This window comes from Periplaneta americana, chromosome 14, assembly GCF_040183065.1.
Source record: "Periplaneta americana isolate PAMFEO1 chromosome 14, P.americana_PAMFEO1_priV1, whole genome shotgun sequence".
Taxonomy (NCBI): Eukaryota; Metazoa; Arthropoda; class Insecta; order Blattodea; family Blattidae; genus Periplaneta; species Periplaneta americana.
Genome location: NC_091130.1, coordinates 56,970,607 through 56,996,691, shown reverse-complemented (window position 1 = coordinate 56,996,691; position 26,085 = coordinate 56,970,607). Strand labels below are relative to the sequence as shown.

Sequence of the window (26,085 nt, the reverse complement as noted above, 5' to 3'; positions counted from 1 at the left end):
CGCTAGGTGTTGGTGTATAGCAATGTTATTTGGATGGTTCTATACAGAATTATGTGGGATGTGACAGGGTAAATAACTGTTTTGGGTTATGGGGATGTTTGGAAAGGTTTCAAGCATATGTAAAGTGCTCTGGGATAAGTGGAACCCATAGTTTTCTATGGTGAAAGTGGAACCTAACGTATGACAGTGCCAGAGAATCAAATATGATAATGAAATTTAGTGCATATAAATTCCAATTTCCTTTTTGAGTTCATTATTACCTAATAGTTTCACCAGCCTTTAATAGTTTTAATGTAACAGTTATAGGTTCCACTTTTCCCAAGTTTCCACTTACCCCATTGTACCTTATGTACAATAATTTACACTGAATTTTGCAAGAAACTAAATTATTATTATCATAAATCATAATGGAATAAATTGTAACATAAATAGTCAGAAATTGTGAACACTTATTTCAAATTATCCATAAATACAAAAGTTATTGTTGTTGTTTTCTAATGCCAGGCGTTTGACAATAAAGTCATTAATAAATACAAAAGTAATCCACATGATACACTGTTAGCCTACTTGGTATGGAATTTTAGAAAGCAGTCTTTTGGGTGCTAGGCAACTTTAAAATTGATGCAGTTGTATTTTGCATTTTTCTTGCATACTCCACAGGCCTTTGAGTGTCCTGACATTGCACCAAATGATTTTTTCCATCATACCGCAATTCAGTTGGTATCAGTGATGGTTTCTTTGGCAAAACAGACGTCCTTGGGGACTCAAATTTGGAGTTTAAAGTGTTACCAATGTTATCCTCCTTATGAATTCCAACAAAGGATACCCTGGAATATTTTTCCTATATAGTAACCACATGTTTACTACCGCCCCATTCAAACAGAACCTGAAAAATGGTCACCACCATTTTTTTGACCTGATTCGAATTCGATACAATCCTCGGTGTTGATCGACCAAATCAACACCCCCCATATACTTGTTGTAATGTTTGATGATTGTCGGTTGAGTAACAGCAACACATTTCTTTTCACTTGCATTCCATCGTTGACAAGTTCCGTAAGCAAGTGTCACATTTTAATCTTGAACATTAGTGCCCATAGTCACTTCATTGTTATCTTGCCATTTGATGAGCATTACTTTCTTGTCTTTTGATTGAAGGGTGTGAGTTGCACCTCTTGACTGTTTTCCTAGGTCTGTTAACGGTACATTTCCAGTCCTATCAGCTCGAATTGTTCCTATTACATTTAAGTTATTTTGTAACATTGTGTTGAGGAGTTCTAAAGAATTGAAATAATTGTCAATGAAGACAACTGTTAACAGGAATAAATCCAATATAAATACTTTGAACAACTGACGACCCCAATGATTCACCTTGAATCCTACCTTTTTTCCCTGTATAAGGACAAAATTTAAGAAGATACCCTTCAGGTGTGGCTAAACACCAGAACTTGAAGCCGAAACCATATTGGTTTGCCGCAAATGAATTGCTTCATTGAGTGACGGCCATAATACAGCTCCATAGCTTCATCCAGTGAATACTTCGAGACAAGAGGTTGAGCAAATTCTTGAAATTTGTTGTTGACATAGTCAATGAGGGGCCTTACTTTGAATACCGGTACCCTATCTGTTTGATCTATTTCAGAATTGTCACTGCAGTGAAGAAATCTATGAATTATGTCAAATCGATTTCTTGTCATTGCATTTGAAATCAATAAGTTGTGTGTATCATCTCATGTTTCCCAAAATAACCGCCGGTGTGGTACCTTCACATAACCGGAAACTAAAAGAATTGCAAAATATGTGTATAGTTCTTCAATGGACAAATGTATAATGCATCTTTTCTGGGCTGCATATAATACAATCTGCTGACATATCATTTCCATAATTTCTAAGTCGAATACCATTTTGAACAACTCATCGGGAGACTTATCAAAATTCAAATCAAAAATATTATCATTAGGGGAGGGTGGTAGAGAAATTAAATTAGTTTTATGAAGATTTCTTTCAATCCATTCAGTTGTATATTTAGCTTTCTTGGGTACAGATTTGTTTACTTTCTTCGGTATAGACTTGTTTACATTTTCAGAATTTGAAGAAGGATAAACATTCAGATGAGATGAAGTAGTAGAGTTCGATGGTAATTCTCTACGAGACACGACTGTTGTTAAATTTTCTGATTGTTTCTCAACCCTAGGTTCATTCACGTTTGATTCAAAATTTATATCCTCTCTCTGTTTGAAATGGTCCCTCTGTCTAACTATTCTCATCTCACCTTCTTGACGTAAAATTCCTCTGCCCAGATTCATAAAAGTAGTTTTTTCATTGTCGTCGCTGCCACCATCATCCCGATCACCGTAGACACCATCAACAGGAGGGTTAAGTACCACCTCTATTTCGTTAGCAGCATGTATACTTACACATATTTCAGGTTCATCTGCATCTAACACCTCATCTAGCTATTTTATCAATTGTTCTGTATCTTTCCTGTAAGATGGATAAAAGTTCACATAAACGCCCAGCGTTTGAAATATCAAACATCAAAGTTTACGTAGTCCTCCAGTCCATATTATTCAAATTATTATGAAAAACTATAATAGAACTGAAAGGATACACATTAGCCAACACGTTAAAATAATTAATTACAATCGAGCTTTCAAAACCAACTATTCATAAAATAAAAATCCAACTTACGTGTTATCCATCTTCCGAGCAGACTAGTACTGGAATTTCAACACTCGCAACAACTACCAAATTAAAGCATTTAAGTTTTCCATTGTTTCCAATATAGAGGTTGATTATTTATAAGCCAACTGGTGTGCCAACAATCACAATAATAACAGAGCTGCAAATATACAACAATCAAACATCATAAGCTGCATCATGTTTGATATATCAAACGGTGGGATATAATGGGTTTTAATGAGCCTGTGACTAGAATTAATAAAGATCTAGCATCAGTAGCTGAATGGTTGGACTCAGGCTAAATTCCAGACAAATCACAAGACACGGTAATGGAACACCAATGAGCATTAAATCTGTGGCCGGGAGGAAAAAGGTCTCAAGTAAAAATTTTATACTTTTCAGGAGAGCAGTAGAAAGATTGAAATTGGCGTCATTTATAGAGTCCCTTTAATTAAGAGGTTTTTTTTCCTGGATATTATTTGTTTATATTTCTTCTAGGTAATGTTGCTCATGTAACAATTTTCTTGATTATTTCCAAAAATAGCCGCACTTAAGCCCTTTTAAGACTACAATTCAAACTGAGGAGAAGGGACTATTTAAACATAAGACCACAGTCTAGTATATACAGTCACGAAGCATAATACTTACTAAATATGCAAACATAAACAGTTGAAATATGCATCCATAGATAGTTGCTCACCACCAGGATCGCTACTATCGCCTCATCACAGACTCTTTCCCCAGCAGATCATAAAATGTATTGTACTTTCGATATCGTGTTTTTTTTTTTTAAATTAACACCTTCCTTCCACTATTTAAATATGAAATACATATTTTCATAAAATATATATTATATTCTATAAACTCACCTTCCTGGATCTTTCGGAAGGATAACTCTAACCTATTTTTCTTACAATTTATAGTACTACAAACGTCTCCTTGTCCCATATTATTATTCAAATTATTGTATTTTAGCCATTTACAGTTATTACAAACGATAACGAACTTTTCACAAAAAATGCGAAATACGGCATAGTCAATGCTTTTTCAATCTAGACCAGGCCGTAATGTTTGTTCGGGTTTTCTATTTCAGTGCATGGAGCTCAGTGAAATATTATAACTTTATTGTTTATCATTGCTAAGCTTTATTTAGTGTAGGGGAGACCGGCCTTGGATGTCACACATTTTACAAAAATATTATTTAAAAATATTCTAATAGGATATTTATTAATCTTTTTTACAGAACAGTTAATTCTATCCTTTGGCACCTCAAAATAAAATTATCAAAACACGAGATGAAACAGAACGTCTTTGTGATATCTTTGTCCCCTTTGCTGTAGAGACCTTTGGTCCTTGGAGTCATGACACTAAAATTTCGATATCTCAAATCGGCCAAATTTTGATCTCCATTACTGGTGATCGTCGTTGCACTACTTATTTGCGTCAACACTTTAGTATTGAAATTCAACGCGGAAATGCAATGAGCGTTTTGGGTACTCTTCCCGAGTTCAGCCCTTTGGACGAACTTTTCTCCTGTAAAATTTATTAAGTATTCCGTATGTAAATATTTGTATTTAGGGTCCAGTTTTATATACCATATTGTTCAAATTGTTTCAAATTTTCAGGAAATCTGTAGCCATTGAAACTGTAGAGAATTTCGAATGTTGTGTTGTATTATGACTCACTATAATTTAATATGTATTAAGATATTATATTACACAGGCATACTTATATTCTAGAATAGTGAAATTTATAATTAGGGCCTAGACCTACAGATGATTCTGGTGAGGTAAGAGCATTATTTGAATTTTTAAGCATTAGGCCCTATACATACAGTATTAAAAATAAATTATATGATATAATAATCACTTTATCATAATATAAAATATTCTCCAGAGAATTGACATCAAAGAAGGCATGTTTCACTGGCTTATGAGAGATGTATATAGTGATAAACACTTGGTTTTAGTTTGCTTTAATAAATACTTCCAACAATCCATAATAATACACAGGTATCAAATGACTTTTATGTTGAAAGTATTTATAGCTGGAAACTAAAACCATGTGTTTATCACTAAGTTATCATCTCACAGAAGTCAATGGAACAAAAGAAAATTGTGTCTCCTATGGTGCAGTTATTTTGGAGAATTGCGTAATATAATTTTACATAACCCTACAAATATTCAGTCTAATGAAGGTGAATAAAATCAAGGTTGAAGTTAGGTTGATGTGTAGTTCATATTTTAAAATGCAATAACCATTTTATCTTAAGGTTATAACATGTCCAGAAAGAAAGAGTGAAGAACTTATAGGCCTACATCAAGAAAGAAAATGACTTACTTTCGTTACAGAGCAGCTTACAATAAGCAGTGGTTATTCATTCATTCATTCATTCATTCATTCATTCATTTTATCCCATAGATCTTACATGAGCAATGAAGCTTTAATATGTGGAACAAGTCAAAATTTTACAATATTACAATTACAATTTTTACAAATTTTTATAGTTTTACAATTCAGTAATTTTCTACAAATTTTTACAATTTTGTGCAATTTTTTTACAATATTTTGGCGAGATGTAGTGAGATGAGGTGAGGTCCAAGGATTCGCCAAAATATTACCCGGCATATGTACAGACAATTGAAGGCTGAAGCAGAATAGGAAGATATCTGTCAAACCAAAGCGGCTCTAATTACAAGAATTGCAAATCTCTTGTAAGTAGGCCTACCTGTTTTATAGATAATATTTGACAGGATCAGTACAGATCTTATTCCATAAGGGTGCATCCATGATAGTGTGTTAAAGAATATTTACACATACTTTAACATATGAAGACTTTTCTGCAACCTAATCTAATGCAACTTCATTATAGCCTAAACATGCAACTGAATTTTGAAAAATTTTAAGTTTACTTAGAAATACAAGTCCCAAATAAAGTAAAATCCCATCACTGACAAACTTTGGTTTGTATAAAAATATTCTTGTTAGAAATTAAGTAAAAAAAATACGTATTCAGTAATGCAGAAGGATGTATTTATTACCGGTATTGTCCCAAGTACTTCACTGTAAGCTTATTACCATAATCTTTAAGGCTATAGGAATAATTAAAAAGGAGCATATTATATGTTTACTTGTTCCAGATATTGTTACACCACAGGCATGTGTGTATAAGGAGCATTAAATTGGACTCTCACTTTGAGAGGGGAACAGAGATTAAGGGTGTTAGAGTGTAAGGTTCTTAGGAAAATATTTGGGACTAAGAGGGATGAAGTTACAAGAAAATGGAGAAAGTTACACAACGCACAACTGCAAGCATTGTATTCTTCACCTGACATAATTAAATCCAGACGTTTGATGTGGACAGGATATGTAGCACGAATGAGTGAGTCCATAATTGCATATGGAGTTAGTCGGAAGACCTTTGGAGAGGCCGAGACGTAGATGGGAGAATAATATTTTGAGGGAGGTGGAATATGATGCTAGGGATTGGATTAATATTGCTGAGGATAGGGACGAATGGCGAGCTTATGTAAGGACAGCAATAAACCTCTGGGTTCCTTAAAAGCCATTTGTAAGTAATAAATATAATCTCCATACTTTTATTAAAGCATTCGTAGAATGCAGTAGAAATAATTATTACCAAATCTGAAAAGAGGCATGCGCTGTCTACACCAGGGAGAAACAAGAAATATCCACAACCTGTAATGGGCATCAGAGGATTTTTCCAAGGAAGTCATTGCAAGATTTGTATATGATAGACTGAATTGAGATGAAGAAAATTATGGCAGTGACATTTTTTTATTAATTTTTATAAGTCAAAAGACTGTGGACTTTACATTTATAATCACTTCTTATTTATCACTACCGGTACTATTTTCATTTCTGTTCAGGAAAAAGAGTAACAGCCATGCTGGTGCTGGGCCGTGTAACAGGAGACTATGATACATACTCATTTGAAGGATCACGTTCGTTATTAAGGACAATTTTGAAGGAAATGTGGTTTAAATTAAAAAAGAGGGCAATCTCAGAGAAAGTAAAAATATTAATTTTAAGAGAATATGTCCAAAGTCTATTGTTTTTCTGGGTGAAATCTGGATTTTTATGAATGGCAGGCTTTATTACAATATTTTAAGATAATAAAGGGAATGAATGTTATAACATTATTAATTCTATGTATATTTCATAGACTCTGCAACACATTCATGGAGCAAACCCGTATCATTGGTGGTAAGATTCAAGGAGTCATGCATGCATCGACCTGCTGTGGGTGGAAGACTAGTCATTGTGCAAGCTGGAACCTGGTATGTAACTACAATACTATACCTATATAGTGTAGTAACTTTTATTATGTGTTCTCTCTAGAAACTAAATATCTTGCCTCTCTTATAGATGCAGATTTAACTTTTTACATCCAATTTGAAGACTGGCCAAGATTACTATGGTGCCATGAATACATTCCAGAAGTGGGTGGAAAGGAGACGAGATCATTTAATGGTAAATATAATTTCTATAGAATCCGAGTATGAACTGTGATGTTAAATTGCATTATTCATGTTAAAATGTGAACTTTGTAGACATGGCTGAGACAGAATGGAGTACCACTGCCAGACAATGCAAACAGGAATAAACGACACTTGAAAAGGTAATTCTCTAAATGTAAGTAATCCATAAGTAATTTTTTTTTCTAATGGTGGTTAATTGACTGTGTCATTCAGCCATATGAAGCAAGTTGTGTAGACCAATTTATCAACATAATCATTGCCTAAGGTATGTCATAGGAGACTGGTTTTCGAATACACCAACCTCTCCACCATCCAAGCCATGAGGATTACCATTGTGCACGACATACAGCAGGACAGGTGCATCAGAGCCCACCACTAATTTAGGAAAAGTGAAAATATCTCTGATGATCAGACACTTCATATCAAAATCCACTATTTTTTTAACAAAATATGATATGCCTACAGATAGATTGCTATACATTCAAATACAAGGATGCTAGATGATCTCATCTTTGATAATTTCCAAGTTGTGCTTTTTCTGTTGCATAGGACTTAACGACAGAGTTTCACTTCCAGGGATTAGCTAGCGTGGTCTTCCAAGAAGCCAGTGAGGCTTATTTCGTTGGTCTCTTCGGATACACCAACCTCTGTGACATCCAAGCCATGAGGGTTAACATTTTGCGCAACGACTTGTAGCTGGACGGCACATCAGAGGCCACCATTAATTCAGAGGAAAGTAAAAGTGCCTGATAATAAGATGTCTTGTATCAGTACCATTATTTATTTATTTATTTATTCATTCATTCATTCACAAAATATGATATACAGTAGTTAGATTTCTGTACCTTCAAAAGCAAAGAATTCTGTGAGTGTAGTATTTTTCTTCAAAACTTGCCAGATCCTTGAGATAGATTGCACAGAGAGTTTGGCTTATTTTCAACATTTCTGTTTCAAAGCCTGATGTCATATTTTTAGGTACCGGTACAATGTTATTTATGCAGTATTAATTTTCACTCTGTGTACAGTGTAATATATTTCTGATTCTAATTTTAATTCCCCCCCTTGTCTACTGATATTTACAAGATTAATTGTTCAGTCCAGTGTTGTCACCATAATGTCCACTATAATTCCACTAAAAAGTAATTCAGTTATTTTTAAATGGGACTATGTGTAATTACTTTCTTATATAAAACATGCACAGATCCCCTTTTAACACTGATAATTTCTGTGTTAAACCAAATTCTGTCTTTCTTTTAGTCTCAAAGGATCCTATGATGCCACCGGACATTATCAAGAGGTTGGTTAAGGAAGAGGACGTCTGGAAATTTGGTAATGTAATGACTAATTTCAGAATTATTGGCTGATGCAAATGCTGGAGCAAACATGATATGTCTGTCCAAAACCATAGTTATTTTCTTTTTATATCACTTTTTGTTTTTCAGAAAAATAAAATAAATGTGCTGTTACACAGAAAATAATACAGTTGATTGTTCATTGTGTATTTTTGTTGTTGCCTAACTGTGATTTATGTTAAATTAGCTAAAAGCACCCAGCATTTCCTGGGTTTTCCTTTCTGCTTCTATTTTTAATTAAACTGGTTTTTAAATTTTCAGAATTCTCGGAAACCTAACTATAGAAACCAAAACCAATTGTCTTCACTAAGCCATAAAGATGAATCTTTACTTAACATCACTTACATGAATTAATAAACTTCTTAGCCAAATGCCTGCCAGGGTTAATTCAATTTAAAACAGTTGTAAATCAGGCACCGAAAAGAAAACATTTCATCATGTGCCTGCCGTTAAACTGTTGTTTTAAATTTATATATTTATTTTGTTTTTATTTATTCATTCATCCATTTATTTATTTATTTATTTATTCTGGTGTAGTGAAGGCCATTAGGCCTTCTCTTCCACACCTCCAGAAATACAAATAAAGTAATAGAAAAATCAAACTATAAACAAAGTAAAACCCAACGAAAATAGAATTCTTTCTCCTCTTCCTGATCAGTTTCAGCATCAAATCAATATATACATATAGAATTGAATTTATATTGGAAGATTTTTTATCTCTTGACCGCTGTACACCCACTTATATCATATCCAGTTTTTTTAAATATAATTTGAAACTACAGGGTGTTTAAAAAATACGGGGCATAATTTCAGGTATGTATTTCCCACATGCAGACAATCAAAATAGTTCATTACAACATGTGTCCGGAAATGCTTCATTTCCGAGTTATGGCCGTCACAACATTGAAATTCACCGGAACGTTTTTCTTTCCGCAGGTCGTTGTCATTACAGAAGATGTTCAAAATGTCCACCTCCTGCTTGAATACAGACCTCACATCGATGTCTCATTGACCTGCGAACACGATCCCAAACTCCAGGAGTATTGCGTATGTCCTCAGAACATGCCACAATTCGATTCCGAAGAGATTCCAAATCAGGCACCGGAGACGAATAAACCAATGATTTTAAATGGCCCCACAAGTAGAAATCGAGAGGGTTCAGATCAGGTGAGCGTGGAGGCCAAGCAATTGGGCCACCTCTACCTATCCATCGAACAGGAAACCTTCGATCCAAGTACCGGCGAGTCGTACGACTGAAGTGTGCAGGAGCGCCATCATGCAAGAAGTGAATGTGTTGACGATTGATCAGTAGAGTGTCTTCTAAAACATGAGGTGTGTACACCTGCCCCGTAAGTCTGTTTGATTTGAATACATGTCGCACAGTCTAACGCCTACACAACACTGAATGTAACCTTCGCCTCGGAATGAACTGTCAGATTGCCCTCTTAATGTCTCCTTTGACGGCAACGACCTGCGGAAAGAAAAACGTTCCGGTGAATTTCAATGTTGTGAAGGCCATAACTCGGAAATAAAGCATTTCCGGACACATGTTGTAATGAACTATTTTGATTGTCTACATGTGGGAAATACATACTTGAAATTATGCCCCGTATTTTTGAAACACCCTGTATATCTCATAAATTCAGAACATATTATATTAATTGTAATTTTATATACAGAATACAGATGCAATATAAACTCGTAATAAGTAATTTTTCCACATAAAGACTAATATTCTGAGAAACTTATAGGCCTACCAGTATTTTAGAAATTAAGAGATTTTTATTTCCACAACGCTTAACATACTAAATTTTCAACGTGATTATACAGATATAATTTCGCAGCAACACATTTTCGGACGTGAACAACAATATTTTGAGAATTAATAGTGTCATTTTCAGTAGGCTTATGTACATTCACATACTACATTAGCAACATGACAAAAGTATCACTGAATTGCTTGTTGTATAAAATATAGTTGAGGATGTGAAAAACAGACAGTTTTTAAGTTAATGTCTGCAACTTTGAGCGACTGTCCTTCAGCTTCATTTTAATATGGCCATTACAAATGCTAGTGGCATTGAAATTGCAGTTACTCAAAATTGAATGAGTATCCTAGCAATACGTGGAATAAAAACATCTTTTATTTTTGCAGTTAATATTGCCAATTCTATTACGTTTCGTATGAGGTTTTCACACCAATTCTTATTCATGCATAATTTTGGCGGGTCAATATTTCGCAATAGTACTGTTGGTTATTCAATATTAAGTAAATTATGTGGTAGCAATCCTAGTAGTTTCAAAGAATTCTAGGATTCAGTTGTATACAACAGTCTGCTCACTATCTACAAAACTGCATCGAGGAATTCATAATACGGTCCTGGACTGCGTAAAGATACTTATTGCATGAATTATCTAGTTTTAGCCTTCATGATGTGTAACAACATGTAATTTAATTTCGTGTTAAAATTTCCAAGGCCTCGTGAAAGTCGATGTTGAATACAACAGACAATAATAAAAAACAATTGACTGTAGAAGATTTTGCATTTTAATTAAACATGAATATTTGATCTATTTATTTTTATTTTTTATAATTTTAATTAATCTAACATCCATTTGCACAATTTTAATGTAGCCTATGCTTTTCTCCTGGTTAAATGTGCAAACTTTGGCACATATTGGTCAAAGCGTGTAGATTTGTATAGAGAACATACACATACATATATACATACATACCCACATTCACTTTTATATATTAAGATTTGTATCATAAAAAAATAAAATAAAGTTATATGCAACCTGTCCTTTGTTGAAGTATTCCCTTAGTCCTGAGGCAAAAGTCGGAATATTAAAATTGTGTAATTCTGATTCAATACATCACCTTGTCAGCATTCCATATGTTATACAACAACGTAATATATATATATATATATATATATATACTAGTGGCTTGTGCAGCAAATGCTGCAAACTAAGTTCATTACAGTAGAAGTTCAAATTCAAATTTTTCAAATTTATTTCCAATGAAGAATACCAGACATTTTGGAAGTTATTTGCTTCCATAATAAACATATCCCTCTGAATGGTTTTCTTCATGCTAAATACTTTTTATTGAACCTATACATCTTCAGTTCTTGAGTTTCAATGCGAAAACGCAAGTAACAGTGTCAGGACGATCAGTCGGTTTTTCATGTGGGAGTAAAGCAATAGGTCATTGAGGATTGTAGGTTAGAGTAATGAAAATATCAGATGTGCCATGCTTTCCAACAACAGGCATAGCGTCTTGTATAGCTGCTGCATGTTTCGTGAACTACCTTGAAATGTAGAGGGTAGAATCATTTCATCCTGCCAAGTATCTTGCTAAAGTGATCGGGACACTACAACATTTTGTAGGCCTCTTATTTTATCAGTAAGTAATACCTTTCGGTCTTCCCTTAGGCATTATAATTTTTCTGCATCCTCCAGACAATACTGAAGAGAATCACACATATAAATATCTATATCACTTACTTACAAATGGAGGATCATTGCTGCCCTCATATATAAGGCCACTATCGGTACCTATTCTGAGCAAGATTAATCCATTCTCTACCATCATATCTCACCTCTCTCAAATTCATTTTAATATTGTCCTCCCATTTACGTCTGCCTCCCTTAAGGTCTTTTCCCTTCAGGTCTTCCAACTAACACTCTATATGCATTTCTACATTACTCATACGTGCTACATGCACTGCCATCTCAAAAATCTGGATTTAATGTTCCTAATTATGTTAGGTGAAGAATACAATGCGTGCAGTTCTCCGTTCTCCTATAACTTCATTCCTCTTAGCCCCAAATATTTTACTAAGCATCCTAATTTCGAACACTCTTAATCTCTCTTCCTCTCTCAAAGTGAGAGTCCAAGTTTCACAACCATAAAAACAACCAATAGCATAGCCCTAACTATTTTATAAATTCTAACTTTCAGCTTTAAATATCTACACTACACCACCATTAAATATAATATCGAAAAGACCCATACCATTTGATTAATGACTATAAAAATATTTCATTTTTATAACAAAATTGTTATCTTATGTTAGTTTTGTATAGACTACTAATATAGCGGTTACTCAGTAAATATTACAGAAATGAAGATCTAACTTCAAAAATTCTCTACGTCTACTTATATAAACCCAAAATGTTCCACTTTCATATCACCAATACAGCATTAATCTGTATGATTAGTAACAAAACTCACATCATGGCATTCACTATAATAATATTTCATTTTTAATGGTAATAATGTCATCAAACAATTCCTAAGTTTTGTAGTTTTTAATATCCAACGCACAGATAGCTCTACTCAGAAAATTACACACCAGAGAATCTGACCTGTAAATTCGTTTTAATAAGTCATGAAGTTTTTAATAACCAATATTACAGAAACGTTCTGAAGATAGATAGATAGATAGATAGACACACATGAAGATCGACATATTGGAATTATGATGTCAGAGAATCTGAGCCATCTCAACTCTAAATATGTCAGCAATCCTGCAGGTCGTAGCCTTCGTGTGATATTGTTTATTGTAGTGTGTTTGTGTTTTGTTTTATTCTGAGAACTCATTAGGCTATACAAAGAAGGAAGCGAGTATCAAGTCGGCCGTGATTAGGCCTATGTATTTCTCAAAACTGACGACAGATGGATTTTGAAAAATACGAAAATGATGTAGGAAAATTGACATTTCACTGAAAACTACTACTTTTCCGAAAAAATCTGGATTCCAAGCTTCAAAATGAGGGGTCATTTATTAAAATCCGTTCAGTCGTTTTCCCGTAATTTCCATTACCAGTTCAAATTATATATATATATATATATATATATATATATATATATATATATATATATAATTACATTATGCTTCTCCATTAATCCTGAAATAATAAAAATACTTCAGTTCTTTCATTTGGTCGAAATGAATCCCTATGATACGAAATTAAAGTTTAATTCTTTTTGTATAGAGATTGGTCGTGAAAAGTATGATTTTTAAATTTTCATTACCTGGTTACTTAAAACTAAACTTTCACAATTCTCATTGTACTATTTAATTATACAGTATTTATTCATACATATCTGTATCTATCAAAGAGGAATATGTGCAGCAAAAAAAATGGAAAATAATAATAGCGATGAATGTAATATAGTTTTAAGAAGAATAAGTTTTTTTTTTTAAGACATGATTGTTATATTGCTCCTCAAAATTGATTTAAGGCACATAATACCATCTTTCGTGGTATAAATTGTTTTCATTTTTCTCAGAGTTTGTTTTATTCTGGTCATCGACAATTTTTAAATGCTCTCCACTGACAATTTATTCAATTTATTGAAAAGAATTAATATTAGTGCTTTATGTTCAAAGTTGGTAACACTGAAGTACAGCCATCTTGAATTTTTTAGTACCTCACCATATGTTGTGCCGACTATATCTAGCAGTTATTTAATATCTAGTTTCACATTATGTATTAAGGCAGGACCCTGTTGTAATTTTTGGTGACTCTATTATTTCGTTCCTTATAAAGTCATACTTCAGATGGAATACATTTATTTTATTTTTCTCAAAGTTCTCATAATTTCCTGCTGTTAAGTACAATATGTTCTATTTTTAAAACATCTTTCAAATAACTTTCTGTATAGCAAAGAGAGTACTGCACTACAGATATAAATAAACATAACTTATACATTTTTAAGTTGTCAGCTATGTGATGTACAGTACATTACCTTGATGTGAGATATGCTATTTCACTGGATCATAAATAAACATCAATTGTCATGAAAAGAAATCATTACTTCTCTTCAGCCACTTGAACTTCTGTGATTCCATACACTCCTGCCAACAGACGACCATAGTTCAGTGGCACTGGTTGTTTGGGTGCTACATATGGACCATGTTCACCCACATATACATATCTATATAGAAGTTAGGGTGTGAATATACTTCAAAATATGTTCATTTAATTCCCATTTCCCACTTTTACATTATTCCTCTTGTAGCACTGAAATAAATATTAGAAAAGTATAGAGTATATATTTTTATTATTTTTTTTTTTTTCACGTTTATGTACTTTTAACAACTACGGATAACTTGCATGGCATTTTATGATAATGGTGTTCACTTATGAGAAAAAGAAAAAATCTAAAAAACCTTGGAAAATTTTATAATAGTTTACTTATTCTGCAATATCATACGTGATTACTAGGGCTCGGAAGTTGAAGATCTATAAATTGCCTAAAAAAGACCTTTAAAAAGACCTAAAGATATCTTAAAAAAGGACCTAAAGACTGGAAAAAGAGACATTACAAAATTTGATCCAATTTAATTAATAATTTCAGTTTCAATTACATATTTAATGAATATAATGTTTCAAAAATACAAAATTCTGGTGGTATGCAACATACAATGCGAAAAACACTATATGAATGAAATGCTTCTTTTTTCAGACATTATATATTCTTTAGATTAACATAATTTGAAAAAGGAATTCCGTATTTGTTAAAAAAAAGTACTCGGAGAACTTAGAATGAACGATTTTGGCCACCCAGAATGAATTCAGCAAACCCACAATGGACATCCTGAAGAAAGAAATAGAAATTAGTATAACTAGAATATCTGGCTTAACCACACTAGGGTTTCAGAACTTGGACTTCGGAAACTTAACCTCAGTTAGCATTGCAGTATATCACAATAGTCATCTCCAGGTTCTTAGGTGTAAAGGATCGTCGGTTTTCTGAGAACATTACAAAACATCGAGAAATTTCTCCCCACATCAGCGGATGTCAATGGTGCATAGTCTACTTGAAGCAAGTGAGATCTCGTGGTGAACTGTAAAAATGAGGGTAAAAATGTAGTCGAAAGAAGCTGAAGTTGCAGTTGCAAAAAAAATCATTAAGATCTAAAAAAGAGGCTAAAAAGTAAGTAAGCCGAAAAATGCCGAAAAAGGCATAAAGGACAAATAAAACCCACCATTTTCTGGCCTACAATGACCCAAAATGAACATAAATTGTGTTGGGTCCTGTATTTGGACATTCGAAAAAAAAAAAAGTAGTTTTCCTCAACTTCGAAGCCCTAGCGATTGATTACCTCAGAGGAGGCTAAAATAATTCTGAAAGCTGCAATTGACATATCCCCATATCCCATCCCCATGTAGATATGTAAAGAAATGCTTTAAACGAAAGGAACTGCGAAATTAACATGTCATTAACAATGAAAGGTTGGAACTTAATATATTCATACCAACTTACTTCACATTGTTCCAGTATCTATTGTAAATGCCGTATTTTTAATCAGCGCACTTTAACAAAAATTGTCAAAATGAAAGCAGACCTGGTTTTAAATTGCGCATTATAGGAACATACTACTGTGCAAATTAAAATAACTACGAATTCAAGTCATAAATAAAGATAGATTAAAAACATAGACAGACAATACCGAGTTGGGCACGAATAACCGGCCCATCACATCTTGCCAGACATTCACACTCATCTGGTCTGAAACTATGCTTTCTCTTATACTAAAACTATTCTTTTGCTACAGTCAGCAATTCCACTGCTTCATTTACATTTTCATTATATCTCATAGATCAATTTATAAAAAAGTTCAGTATCACAGTAAGTGAGATGAGATACACCGGTGATTTGTGCCCAACCCTGTACAAAGCAGTACAGGAGCCCATGTTAAGAGTGTCGAATTGACAACAGTTCCTGGAAAAATTTTAAATGTACAGTGCATAGAAAATTGTTGAGAACTGAATACAAGAATGGGACCATCTCTAGAATAGCAGATGTAAGAACAGTAAATGTATCAGGAGCCATGCTAAGGATTTTATTGCCCTTGGATCGATTTGAACCCACAATCTTTAATTCAATGGCCAGAAGAGTCAAGGGAGACTTCTTACTTATTCACTACAATTAGGTATTATCTACAGTAAAACCTGTCTGAAAGACCACTCCTATTGAGAGACCACTCTTCCTAAAGATCGACTTTTTAAAGAACAGAATTAAACATCCATAAAACCAATGTAAATGACACCCCTTTTAAGAGACCACCTCTCTCCCCGACCAGCGACCAGTGACTGAACAGTCACTTTCTTAATTTTACCCCTTTTGAAAAACCATACTGTATTTTTTAAATTTACAATTTAGTATTTTATTACATTACTGTAGCCTAAATAAATTCCAAGAAATTCGTTACAGTACTAGAAGTTAAAATTATGTTTGGCAAGGTTGTTAAGTGGTCCGTATTCACGTTGAATGCCCATCTCTGTCCTTAATCCCTAAAGGAATGTTGCGTATTGCTAGGAAAAAGGTACAATGACCGTTTGCTAATGGCTTCCAAGGTATGACAAAGGGTTATTTGCACCACTGTTTAACAGTTTCTTCAAAGGTAAGATTTCTCATGCCGTATGACGGTTTTACTTTTAGTTTTATACAGAAAAATCAAATCGTTACATGTTAATTACAGTACAATAATTAATTTTTTATTCCTCCTACCTATTAGAAAAATCAAGTGATCAACTCACCGATGACGAGGTTAAAGTCAAGAGAGAATTTCAAATCGATAAATTGTCACTAGAAGAAGCCTTATGTAATATTCAGCTAATTCAACATTCGGCACCACTGAAAGACTGTGTAAATGGTGAACATATAAATGAAATTTTTTAACATGTTAAAGGATAATTTTGAAAATTAGTTTGTAAAAACGAAATCTAAAATAAATTAAGCAGAGTTCAATTTATGATTTTGTGAAGCAGAGTATGTAATGAATCAAAGGAGAAAATGGTAAAAATAACGTGAAATAAGAAATAAAGTTCTTATCTCAAGCTTTTATTGTTGACAATATTCCCCATGTTTTTATTTGATTAACACAAACGTTTTACCCAATTATTAGTGTAAAAAACTCCCCCTATTGAGAGACTACCCCTCTGAAAGACCAATTTTTCACGGAACCAGCAGTAGTCGTTTAATACAGGTTTTACTGTATATATTTCTGTAATGATGAAGCACATATAAGTGAAAGGATACGGAAGTCGAAGAACCCAGTATGCACTCTGTGACAATTTCAGTGGCTGTTCACACCCAGTGACAAATACTGGACATGGCGAGGGAGCTGGCTGCACTCTAGGATTTAATGTTACATGAATTGGTGCTTTAGGTGTCACCACATGAATACGCATCAGTTGAGCTACCAGCGGCTTCACATTCCTGTCAAACAGAAAGTAATGACAAAATCAGTATTTATAAATATTATAACATGAACAATAACATCCGTGAAGTTATGATATTCTTTTACTGAGGGTGAAATTCTTATGTTGGGTTGCAAGAAAACAGACCTATAAATAATGCATTCCTCCATTAGTTAGTGGACCTTTAAAGTTAGTAGACGTCAGGTTGCAGAAGAGGAATTTAATGGTTCACTAGTTATTGGATCGTTAACCAAGCATCTTTGGATTTCACGAGTGGAGCAATAGTACATGAATGAATAAAAAGTGAACATCGACTGCTAGACTGATGCGAGGCATTGCTTTTATTGTTGTCAAAATCTGCAATAAATATAGACTAATACGAACCAGAAAGAAACCAGGAACAGAAGTTTTAGTGAGAAAGATAAACATGCCTATTTGTTATTAAAAATAGCACACGAGTGCATTAATTTTATAGAAAATAAAAAGACAGAGCACATAACCTCATCATCAGATGATGAACTAGAGTCTGTAATAAAGAAATAAATAATAACTTCGCTATTCGAAGAATAATGAATAAATAAATAAGTAATCGAATTACCATATATTGATGGCTAAGAAGAGATATGTCTATCTACAAAATTGGTAATTCAGTTTAACTACATTATTATTACTTAGATTAACTACATTACTATTGTGTTCACAAAATTGGATAGTATACTACTTGTGTAAGCTTACTCGTAATATTTTGTTCTCGAATAGAAGATCTTGCAAAGCAGAAACATATATAAGAAGTTTGCTTATTTTAAGAAAATAATTTCTAAAACAGTTATTTTATTTACCTGCAAATGTACAGATACGAGGTATCACTTTATAGCCATCGATATGCAATATTATTTTAATATTGTGTAATAGGCCTATTATATAAAATATTGCATGCCTGAATCTCACACAGGTAATATTATGATGAATCAAAATACATAAACTATTCGCCAATACACAAAATGTACGTAAGATGGCTGTCTAACGGAGGAGTAAATATTATTATAGGAGGGAAATCAGATCTCTAAGTTAGTGAATCCTTTAACGGACAAATAACACTAAAGATGTTTCTTGCAACCTGTCTTCGGAACTTATTGGTTAACGAAGAATAAATGCATTCTTGCAACCCACCATAAATCTCTGCTTAGGCTAGTGGTAAATAGTAAATAAGTGGTGGTGGTGGTGATTTTTATTTAATAGTGCGATGATGATGATGACGATGATGATGATGATGATGATGATGATGATGATGATGGAGGAGGAGGAGGAGGAGGAGGAGGAGGAGGAGGAAGCATAGCTGTGTAACATTAACAACTTTTTATTTCGAAATAATTTTATTCAAAGTAACATAAAATTTGAAATATCAATTACTGTCCAGTTAGAAGTCAGGTTCTTACATGTCTTTAAGTTTAATTCGAAATATGGTTAATTAATATTCTGAAGCAAATGTCGCTTTCAAATCTGAAAGATAATCCTGTAATTCAAACTCATATCCTAGGTCTGTATATTGCAACTGCTGCCACATATTCGTATTTGATAACAATAAGCTTTCCCAAATAAATAGCATGAGATTTATTTGATGTGATTCGTTTGAATGTTCTATTTGTTCACTGACGTTCCACAAACAATGCAGACTAGAGGTGGGGTGAGACAGCATTTTGTCACCAAAGTTTCGGAGAAATCGCTGTGATAGATAATAGTGATTTTGTCAGAGTGTGATTTTGTGTTCAGATGATTCTTGGTGAATCTTGGGTTCCTTTTCCTGTCTGTAGATCTCCAAGATGTCTAGAACCAGAGTCCGTGGATATCCAGAGTACCGCAATCCTTTGTGCCGGAAATGCCGACAAATCAGCCATTGTTATTCCAGCATGCGCTATTTGACATATTATGTAGTTGTATAGGGAATGAATGTAGCTTATGTAGCCGATATCAGAATCAAATATTTTTAATTTTAAGGGCCACAGACACTGGCCTAAATTGAGTTTTACTTTAAATGTTCCTAGCCCAAGCATGTTAAAATGGAATAACAATGGTGCCTGACTGCGCTACACGGACTCTGTCTAGAACTCAATGTCACTGCCATCTATTTATCTCTAACAAACCATCAAGAATACCCATGTTTCTCATCATGAGCATATGTTTATTGCTCTTCTGCAAATTGAATTGATATGCTGGCAGTGTATGAAATCGTCTAAATAGATTAAACTTGATGTTAAAAAACACCCAATGTTAATAGAATGAGTCAACAAGATATTATCACTTATTAAATGTTTGTCTGACTGCTTGCCGTCCCTTAGGTAGCATATATATAATAGTACATTATGCAACGAGCTTATAATGGTAGTAATTAAGACGCGAGTATGTTTGTTTATGAAACGAGCACAAGCGTCATACGAGCGTCTTAATTACCATTATAGGCAAGTTTCATACGACTTTTTATGCTCGACCATATTTCTAACTTGAAATTATTCATAAGTATTCATGTTATGGTTATCTAAGTGAGGAGCGGAACTGACCTTCTAAATTGTGAGATGTGCACAGACGCGAAAGTATTGATTTTTTCCGAGGAACGAATGTCATTGACCTTGATATAATCTAGAGAATAACATGAATATTTATCTTGATATAACCTGAAAATTGATTAGAATTTAAAAACGAGATGACACATTGAATTTATTTGAATATTATTTACAATTAACGCTAATTATTATAGTAACAGAACATAACCTTCTGCGACAGTATTGGATTTCCAGCCTCTGTGACGTTTCACTAGTATCTTGTTGTCTTTCGATTGCATATCCGAGAATAATCGATACTTGCGGTTTTATAATGCTACAATGGTGATTTCTCATTGGCTGAACAACTGAACTATAATGAATAGGCGTACTTTAATGAGGTGCATTAAAGGGCTAATACCAGGTGTATAATTACTACAGTTCGGCATGGTCGAGCATAAACATTATTTATCTTCAAAATCCAACAATGCTTTAAAAGTAAGCATTTATTGTTTTGATTGGTTTCATTTACTTAAGGGTCAGACTAAAATGTTTAGTCAGTTTGTCTCTAGTCTTTTCAGTTGGATTGTGTCGCCACTTTTTCACACAATATGGAGAAGAAAAGTGGAAGATCACGTTAAAAACAACAAAGAATAATATTTTTCTTTTTTTTTTTTTTTCTAGTGCTAATATAGTAGACAGTGAAACTGACAGATAAATAATTTCGTTAGGAAAAGGTTTAAGTCATAGCAATGATGCATCAGATGACTTGTCTGTCAGTAGCAACAATTGTTTAGATTAATGTAAAAAGACTCTGCCTCCAGCACAGCGGTGAGGTGAGTAACCTATCTCAGCGGAGTTTTGCTAGTTGTTGACCTATAAATATTTGTACCATCTTTAACTTAAACATCTCTCCCCTTCAGCTGGGTTTGAACTAGCGAACCAAGCATCTACAATTGTGAGTATGATAATATCTTGCCATTCAGGGTAACTATTTCGTAGAGTTCAGTTATAGACTGCCTTCTGAATTGAAGCCTATGGCTTTAATAAAAAGATGTCAATAGTATTAATTGCAATACAGTATTTTGTTTCTTCATATATGACACCTCCATATTCTCACCTGCATGGGCATGGAAAGTAAAGAGGCATGTCACTGCCAGTTACTTTGTTTCCATTGTCCTTCACCAAGCCGGACCCTGTTGTTTTGAGGACTTTGTCGGGAGCTGAACACATGAAGCGGTGGCCTCGAGGACATTCATATTCCACACCTACGAAGATCTTTACCACAAACTCAGACAAGTCTGAAATGGAAATAGAAAAAATTGTACTGATATATAGGTAACCTACATGAAATTATAAGTTTTATGTGTGGGTGTGTGTGTCTGTGTGTGTATCCAATGTCTACCCACTTCAACTGCGTGATTCGGGTTCCGCATATTGCGAACAGACGGCAGGACTGTGACCCATTTTCAAGTAACACACCACTTTGGCAGGCGACGCTGTGCATGATGTTTATCTGTGAAGAGTTATGCTGTGTACTAAGGTGAATGAATGTGTAAGTGTTCATGTAAGTGTTATGTATGGAATGGGTGAGGATGATGATGAAAATGAGGAAGGAAGAAGGGGAACCCAGTGCCGGTATGTGCCTACTTCTATAATTATAAGATTTATATTTGTGATCAATTTTAATCATATGCTTTTCTAAATCTACAAACAACCACTTGTCCATAATGCCACTTGTCAATATACTGAAGATATACTGAAATTTTTACAGGACGAAGATACAAAATATGTAAGCAAACTGTACCAGATTTTATCAATAAATATAAGTTCTAAAAAAATTTGAATTTTTAAAATAATGTTGATATTTTGTTATTTTTATGCAAATGGCCCATTTTCTCAGGAACTATAAATTATAGAAAGATTAAATTTTAGACACATGTTGACAACAATACATTGATGAAATGGACGCACATTAAGTGGTATATTGCCTATTAGTTTCAGACAAAAAATTTTAGATAAAAAATAAGAAAATAAAATCAACATTGAAAAGAAAAAGAAATTTTTCGTAATCAAGCTGAATTTCAATAATAAAATTCAATTTAAGTAGAAAAGAGATTTTTCATATAGGGTAAAGGTTGGTAAATTGTGATACTAATAATATTATGATAGTTCTTTTTGAGAATTTGTTACAATTTACTGAGCAAGAGAAGGACCGATTTTGTGCAGAAACTTGTCCACGAACATTCCCTTAATACGTTGATGAAAAAAACCGATCTCCCTCTCACTCAGTAAAATTGTAAAAAATTCTCAAAAAGAACTATCATAATATTATTAGTATCACAATATTATCAACCTTTACCCTACCCAGCACCGGTACAATTTTTCCCTTGAAATTGTTCAAGTCTGCTTCACAGGGAGCCAGAAAGCCAGCTTTGCAGAATCAACATTATTTTAAGACCAAATTTTTTTTACAACTTGTAGGCCTATTTTTTGATAAATGTGAGTCAGTTTGCTTAGAAACCTTTTATCTTTATTCTCTAAAAATTTCAATACTATATCTTCAATAGTTTCTGAGATAATGGGTAATTAAATAAACAAATTTAACATTGGTGGTATAGGGCAGTTAATCTCCCCTTAAAGCTGAATACCATGTTCTTACCTTTATTTCCACCTTTGCCTTTTCGACCTCGCAACAGAGCTCCTGAATGTTGGTTGACAGCTTGCATTTTTCCTCTTGTTCCATATTGATCACCTACTGTTGGCCATCCACTTCCTCTATCCCTAAGGAAAGAGATACATTTTTCTAAAATTCATTAACATTACTACAAGACTAAATGTGCAGTTACATATTGATTTTGTACTCGATAGAGGCTGTAGATTTCGTGGTTTTCTCCAACACCTTCACGAAAATCTGGGTCAGTACACTAAAATTAGCGTCAGCATTCCTTTTATACCACTTACGTTTCCTTAGTCCTTGCCAAATATCGTATTTTTGTTACAATAAAAATTGTCAAAACATGCATGTATCTGTGCATTAAAAAGGTTAATAAATGCAGGCAGGTCAATCTAAGACCTAATCCGAAAAGCAAATAATAAACAATGATTCAACTCATGTACGAGAGAATACAAACATGAATATACGAATGTTTATGTTAACGTAAGCACCACAATAAAGCCCATACACTCTTATCATTGTGGTAAGCTGACAAAAGTCAACAGAATAAAACACGGCCCACCTATGATGTTCGAGTCTGACAGTAACATCCCAAGGCAAGAGATATGCTGAACCACCAAGCAAACCAGCCTGCTGTTGATCCTGGAGTCCCAAGTTATGCGAGTAGAGGGATGATGGTCCAAGACAGACCAGCGACCAGGAAGGAAACTGTGGCAGGAGGCCAGCTGGTGAATCTGCGTGCAGCATTCCTGGAAGGTATTCTGTAGTGCTGGGCTGTCGAACTAATGCCTTTTCTGTATGAAAAACCAACATTTGCAAGTATAAAAGTACACATATTTATTTCAATCCTCAAGTCTTGAGGAATGAAAAATCTCCTTTCTACTTAAATTGAATTTTATTATTGAAATTCAATTCGATTACGAAAAAATTTATTTCAGAATATGTATTATATATCTTTCTCGTGTTAAATTTTACCGTACCTGGTTAACATGTTTCGGCCTGCTATTGGCCTTTTTCAGAACTGGTTGTTGCTGGTCTTGGCGCCTTTTGTTTTTTTTCTTGTGGGGGGTGTGTTTGTGTAGTGTAACATGGAGTCAAAGAGTGTGTGTGTTCTGAAATTGAGTTGTGTGTTGAGAATTTCATTTGGATGTGTTTTTGTGTGTCTGTATATTTCGTATTGTTCTAGTGTGTTTAGTTTCTGGCTTTTTGGTTGGATGTGTAGAATTTCCATGTCTGTGTTGATGTCTCTGTAGGTGTGGTTAGCATTTGTGATGTGTTCTGCATATGTGGAAGTGTTTTGTAATTTTGTTATGGCTTTGATGTGTTCTTTGTAACGTGTTTGAAATGATCTGCCTGTCTGTCCTATGTAGAAGTTGTTGCAGATGTTTAAAATGTTATGGTTTATTTAACGACACTCGCAACTGCAGAGGTTATATCAGCGTCGCCGGATGTGCCGGAATTTTGTCCCGCAGGAGTTCTTTTACATGCCAGTAAATCTACTGACATGAACCTGTCGTATTTAAGCACACTTAAATGCCATCGACCTGGCCCGGGATCGAACCCGCAACCTTGGGCATAGAAGGCCAGCGCTATACCAACTTGCCAACCAGGTCGACATTGCAGATGTTACATTTGAGTTTGTATATGCCTGTGTGGTTGTATTTGTTTGTTTGTGTTGCTTGTGTGTTGAGATGTTTTTGTAGAGTATTATTTGTTCTGTATGCAATGTTGTAATTTAATTTCTTGAATGAGGTTGCAATCTTGTGTGTGTTTTTGTTTTCGTATGTTAGTGTGATGTATTTTTTGCAGGTGCGCTAAAATTTAACACGAGAAAGATATATAACACATATTCCGAACTGATATAGAGTTAAAAGTTGTGTAATCAAGATGTCTAAAAAATTTATAGTAACATATTGAGAATTTTTGCTCTACGCTCCTTTGCATTCCCCAAAATGACGCCGACTTTAGGTGTTATTCTATTTGTCTCCAATCCCAGTACAATTTTGAAAGGCTGACTAAGTACTACTGTTCTTTGTCCTAGTTTATGGTTGAACTGAACAATGAATGAGATTATATGTCATTTTCGTCAGAGTCACTGCAATTATTACAGTATGGTGACTCTTTAGCATATGGAAAATCAGCTGGAAGGTTATAAAATACGATGGAGAGACCCACGCCTGCTACCTCTTGGAGAAGACCTTTAATAGGGTCCCATGGAGAGAACAGAGAGTGTTACAAAAACGAAATATGGAGGACAGTTTTTTAGAGTTATCAAGAGATTTTATCAGAATTATAGAAATCAGGTACGAACCAGCCAGAGTTATGTGAGCAGGCTCAATACGAATGTCGGTGTGAGGCAGGAAGACATTTTGTTTCTCACCTTTCCATCATATTGTTAGACGACAATTGGTTTGTTCCAGCAAAGCAATTTAGAACGTGTTACGAACTAATACCGAACATCTTTAGATATATGAGCTAGCTGAGAACTAGTTCGGGATTTTATGTTATTGGAACATTTCTTGAACTGTTCTTTCATGGCCTTTGGAGTTTCTTTTCATATTAAAATTATATTCATCTTCCGAACTTAATTCATCATAATATATATCACTATCATCTTCCAAACTTAATTCATCATAATATATATCACTATCATCTTCCAAATCACTCATGATCGACTATTTTTTTAATTATAACCTGCCCAGTCTCGAAGCATTTTAACCTCAACCTCAAATTAAACCATCGTGCATGTGTCAGCAGTTCAGAATTTCCAGTTCCTGCTCTAATCGAGAAACAATTTCACTCGTTCTGAATGAGTCCCAAACAGGAAACTGGGTGTTCAGAATTGGTTCAGGATCAGTTCAACTTTTGTTGGAACGCACATTGAGATACTATGTATGAGCAGACAGTTCAGAATCGATTTTGAACCATACTGGAACAAATCTGCATTGGAAATGTGACCAGCCCATGTTGCCACATTGCTGTGCCAGTCCTGAATCGAGAGTAAAGAGAAGAAGGTGCAAATGAAAAAATTCAAAACTAATTTCATTTACAAATTGGGAGGGAACATGATCATGTGACCTTATGGTAGAGTCACTGTTGTACAGGTCCACATACTA

At 34.0% G+C, this 26,085-nt stretch overlaps 1 protein-coding gene and 1 long non-coding RNA gene across 7 annotated transcripts in view; one reads left to right on the top strand and one right to left on the bottom strand.

Annotated features, from left to right (window-relative positions):
* Positions 1-369: 369 nt before the first annotated feature.
* The window catches only part of LOC138713317 (nonsense-mediated mRNA decay factor SMG8), a 50,589-nt gene continuing 24,873 nt past the window's right edge, over positions 370-26,085 (bottom strand). For 5 of the 6 annotated variants that reach the window (XM_069845302.1, XM_069845306.1, XM_069845307.1 and 2 more), the window contains 5 exons: positions 23,532-23,763; positions 22,955-23,076; positions 21,413-21,593; positions 17,598-17,777; positions 14,105-14,486 (listed from right to left, as the gene is read on the bottom strand). In XM_069845302.1, the coding sequence (XP_069701403.1) occupies positions 14,363-14,486; positions 17,598-17,777; positions 21,413-21,593; positions 22,955-23,076; positions 23,532-23,763 (839 nt within the window). In that variant the 3' untranslated portion in view covers positions 14,105-14,362. Of the gene's footprint in view, positions 2,485-2,691; positions 2,843-14,104; positions 14,487-17,597; positions 17,778-21,412; positions 21,594-22,954; positions 23,077-23,531; positions 23,764-26,085 lie in introns of those variants that run through there. The other variant, XR_011335839.1, reaches the window with a different exon arrangement.
* On the top strand, positions 6,815-8,031 carry LOC138713320 (uncharacterized). Its single transcript, XR_011335840.1, has 3 exons — positions 6,815-6,983; positions 7,072-7,176; positions 7,257-8,031. It is a non-coding gene; the product is annotated as an uncharacterized lncRNA (long non-coding RNA).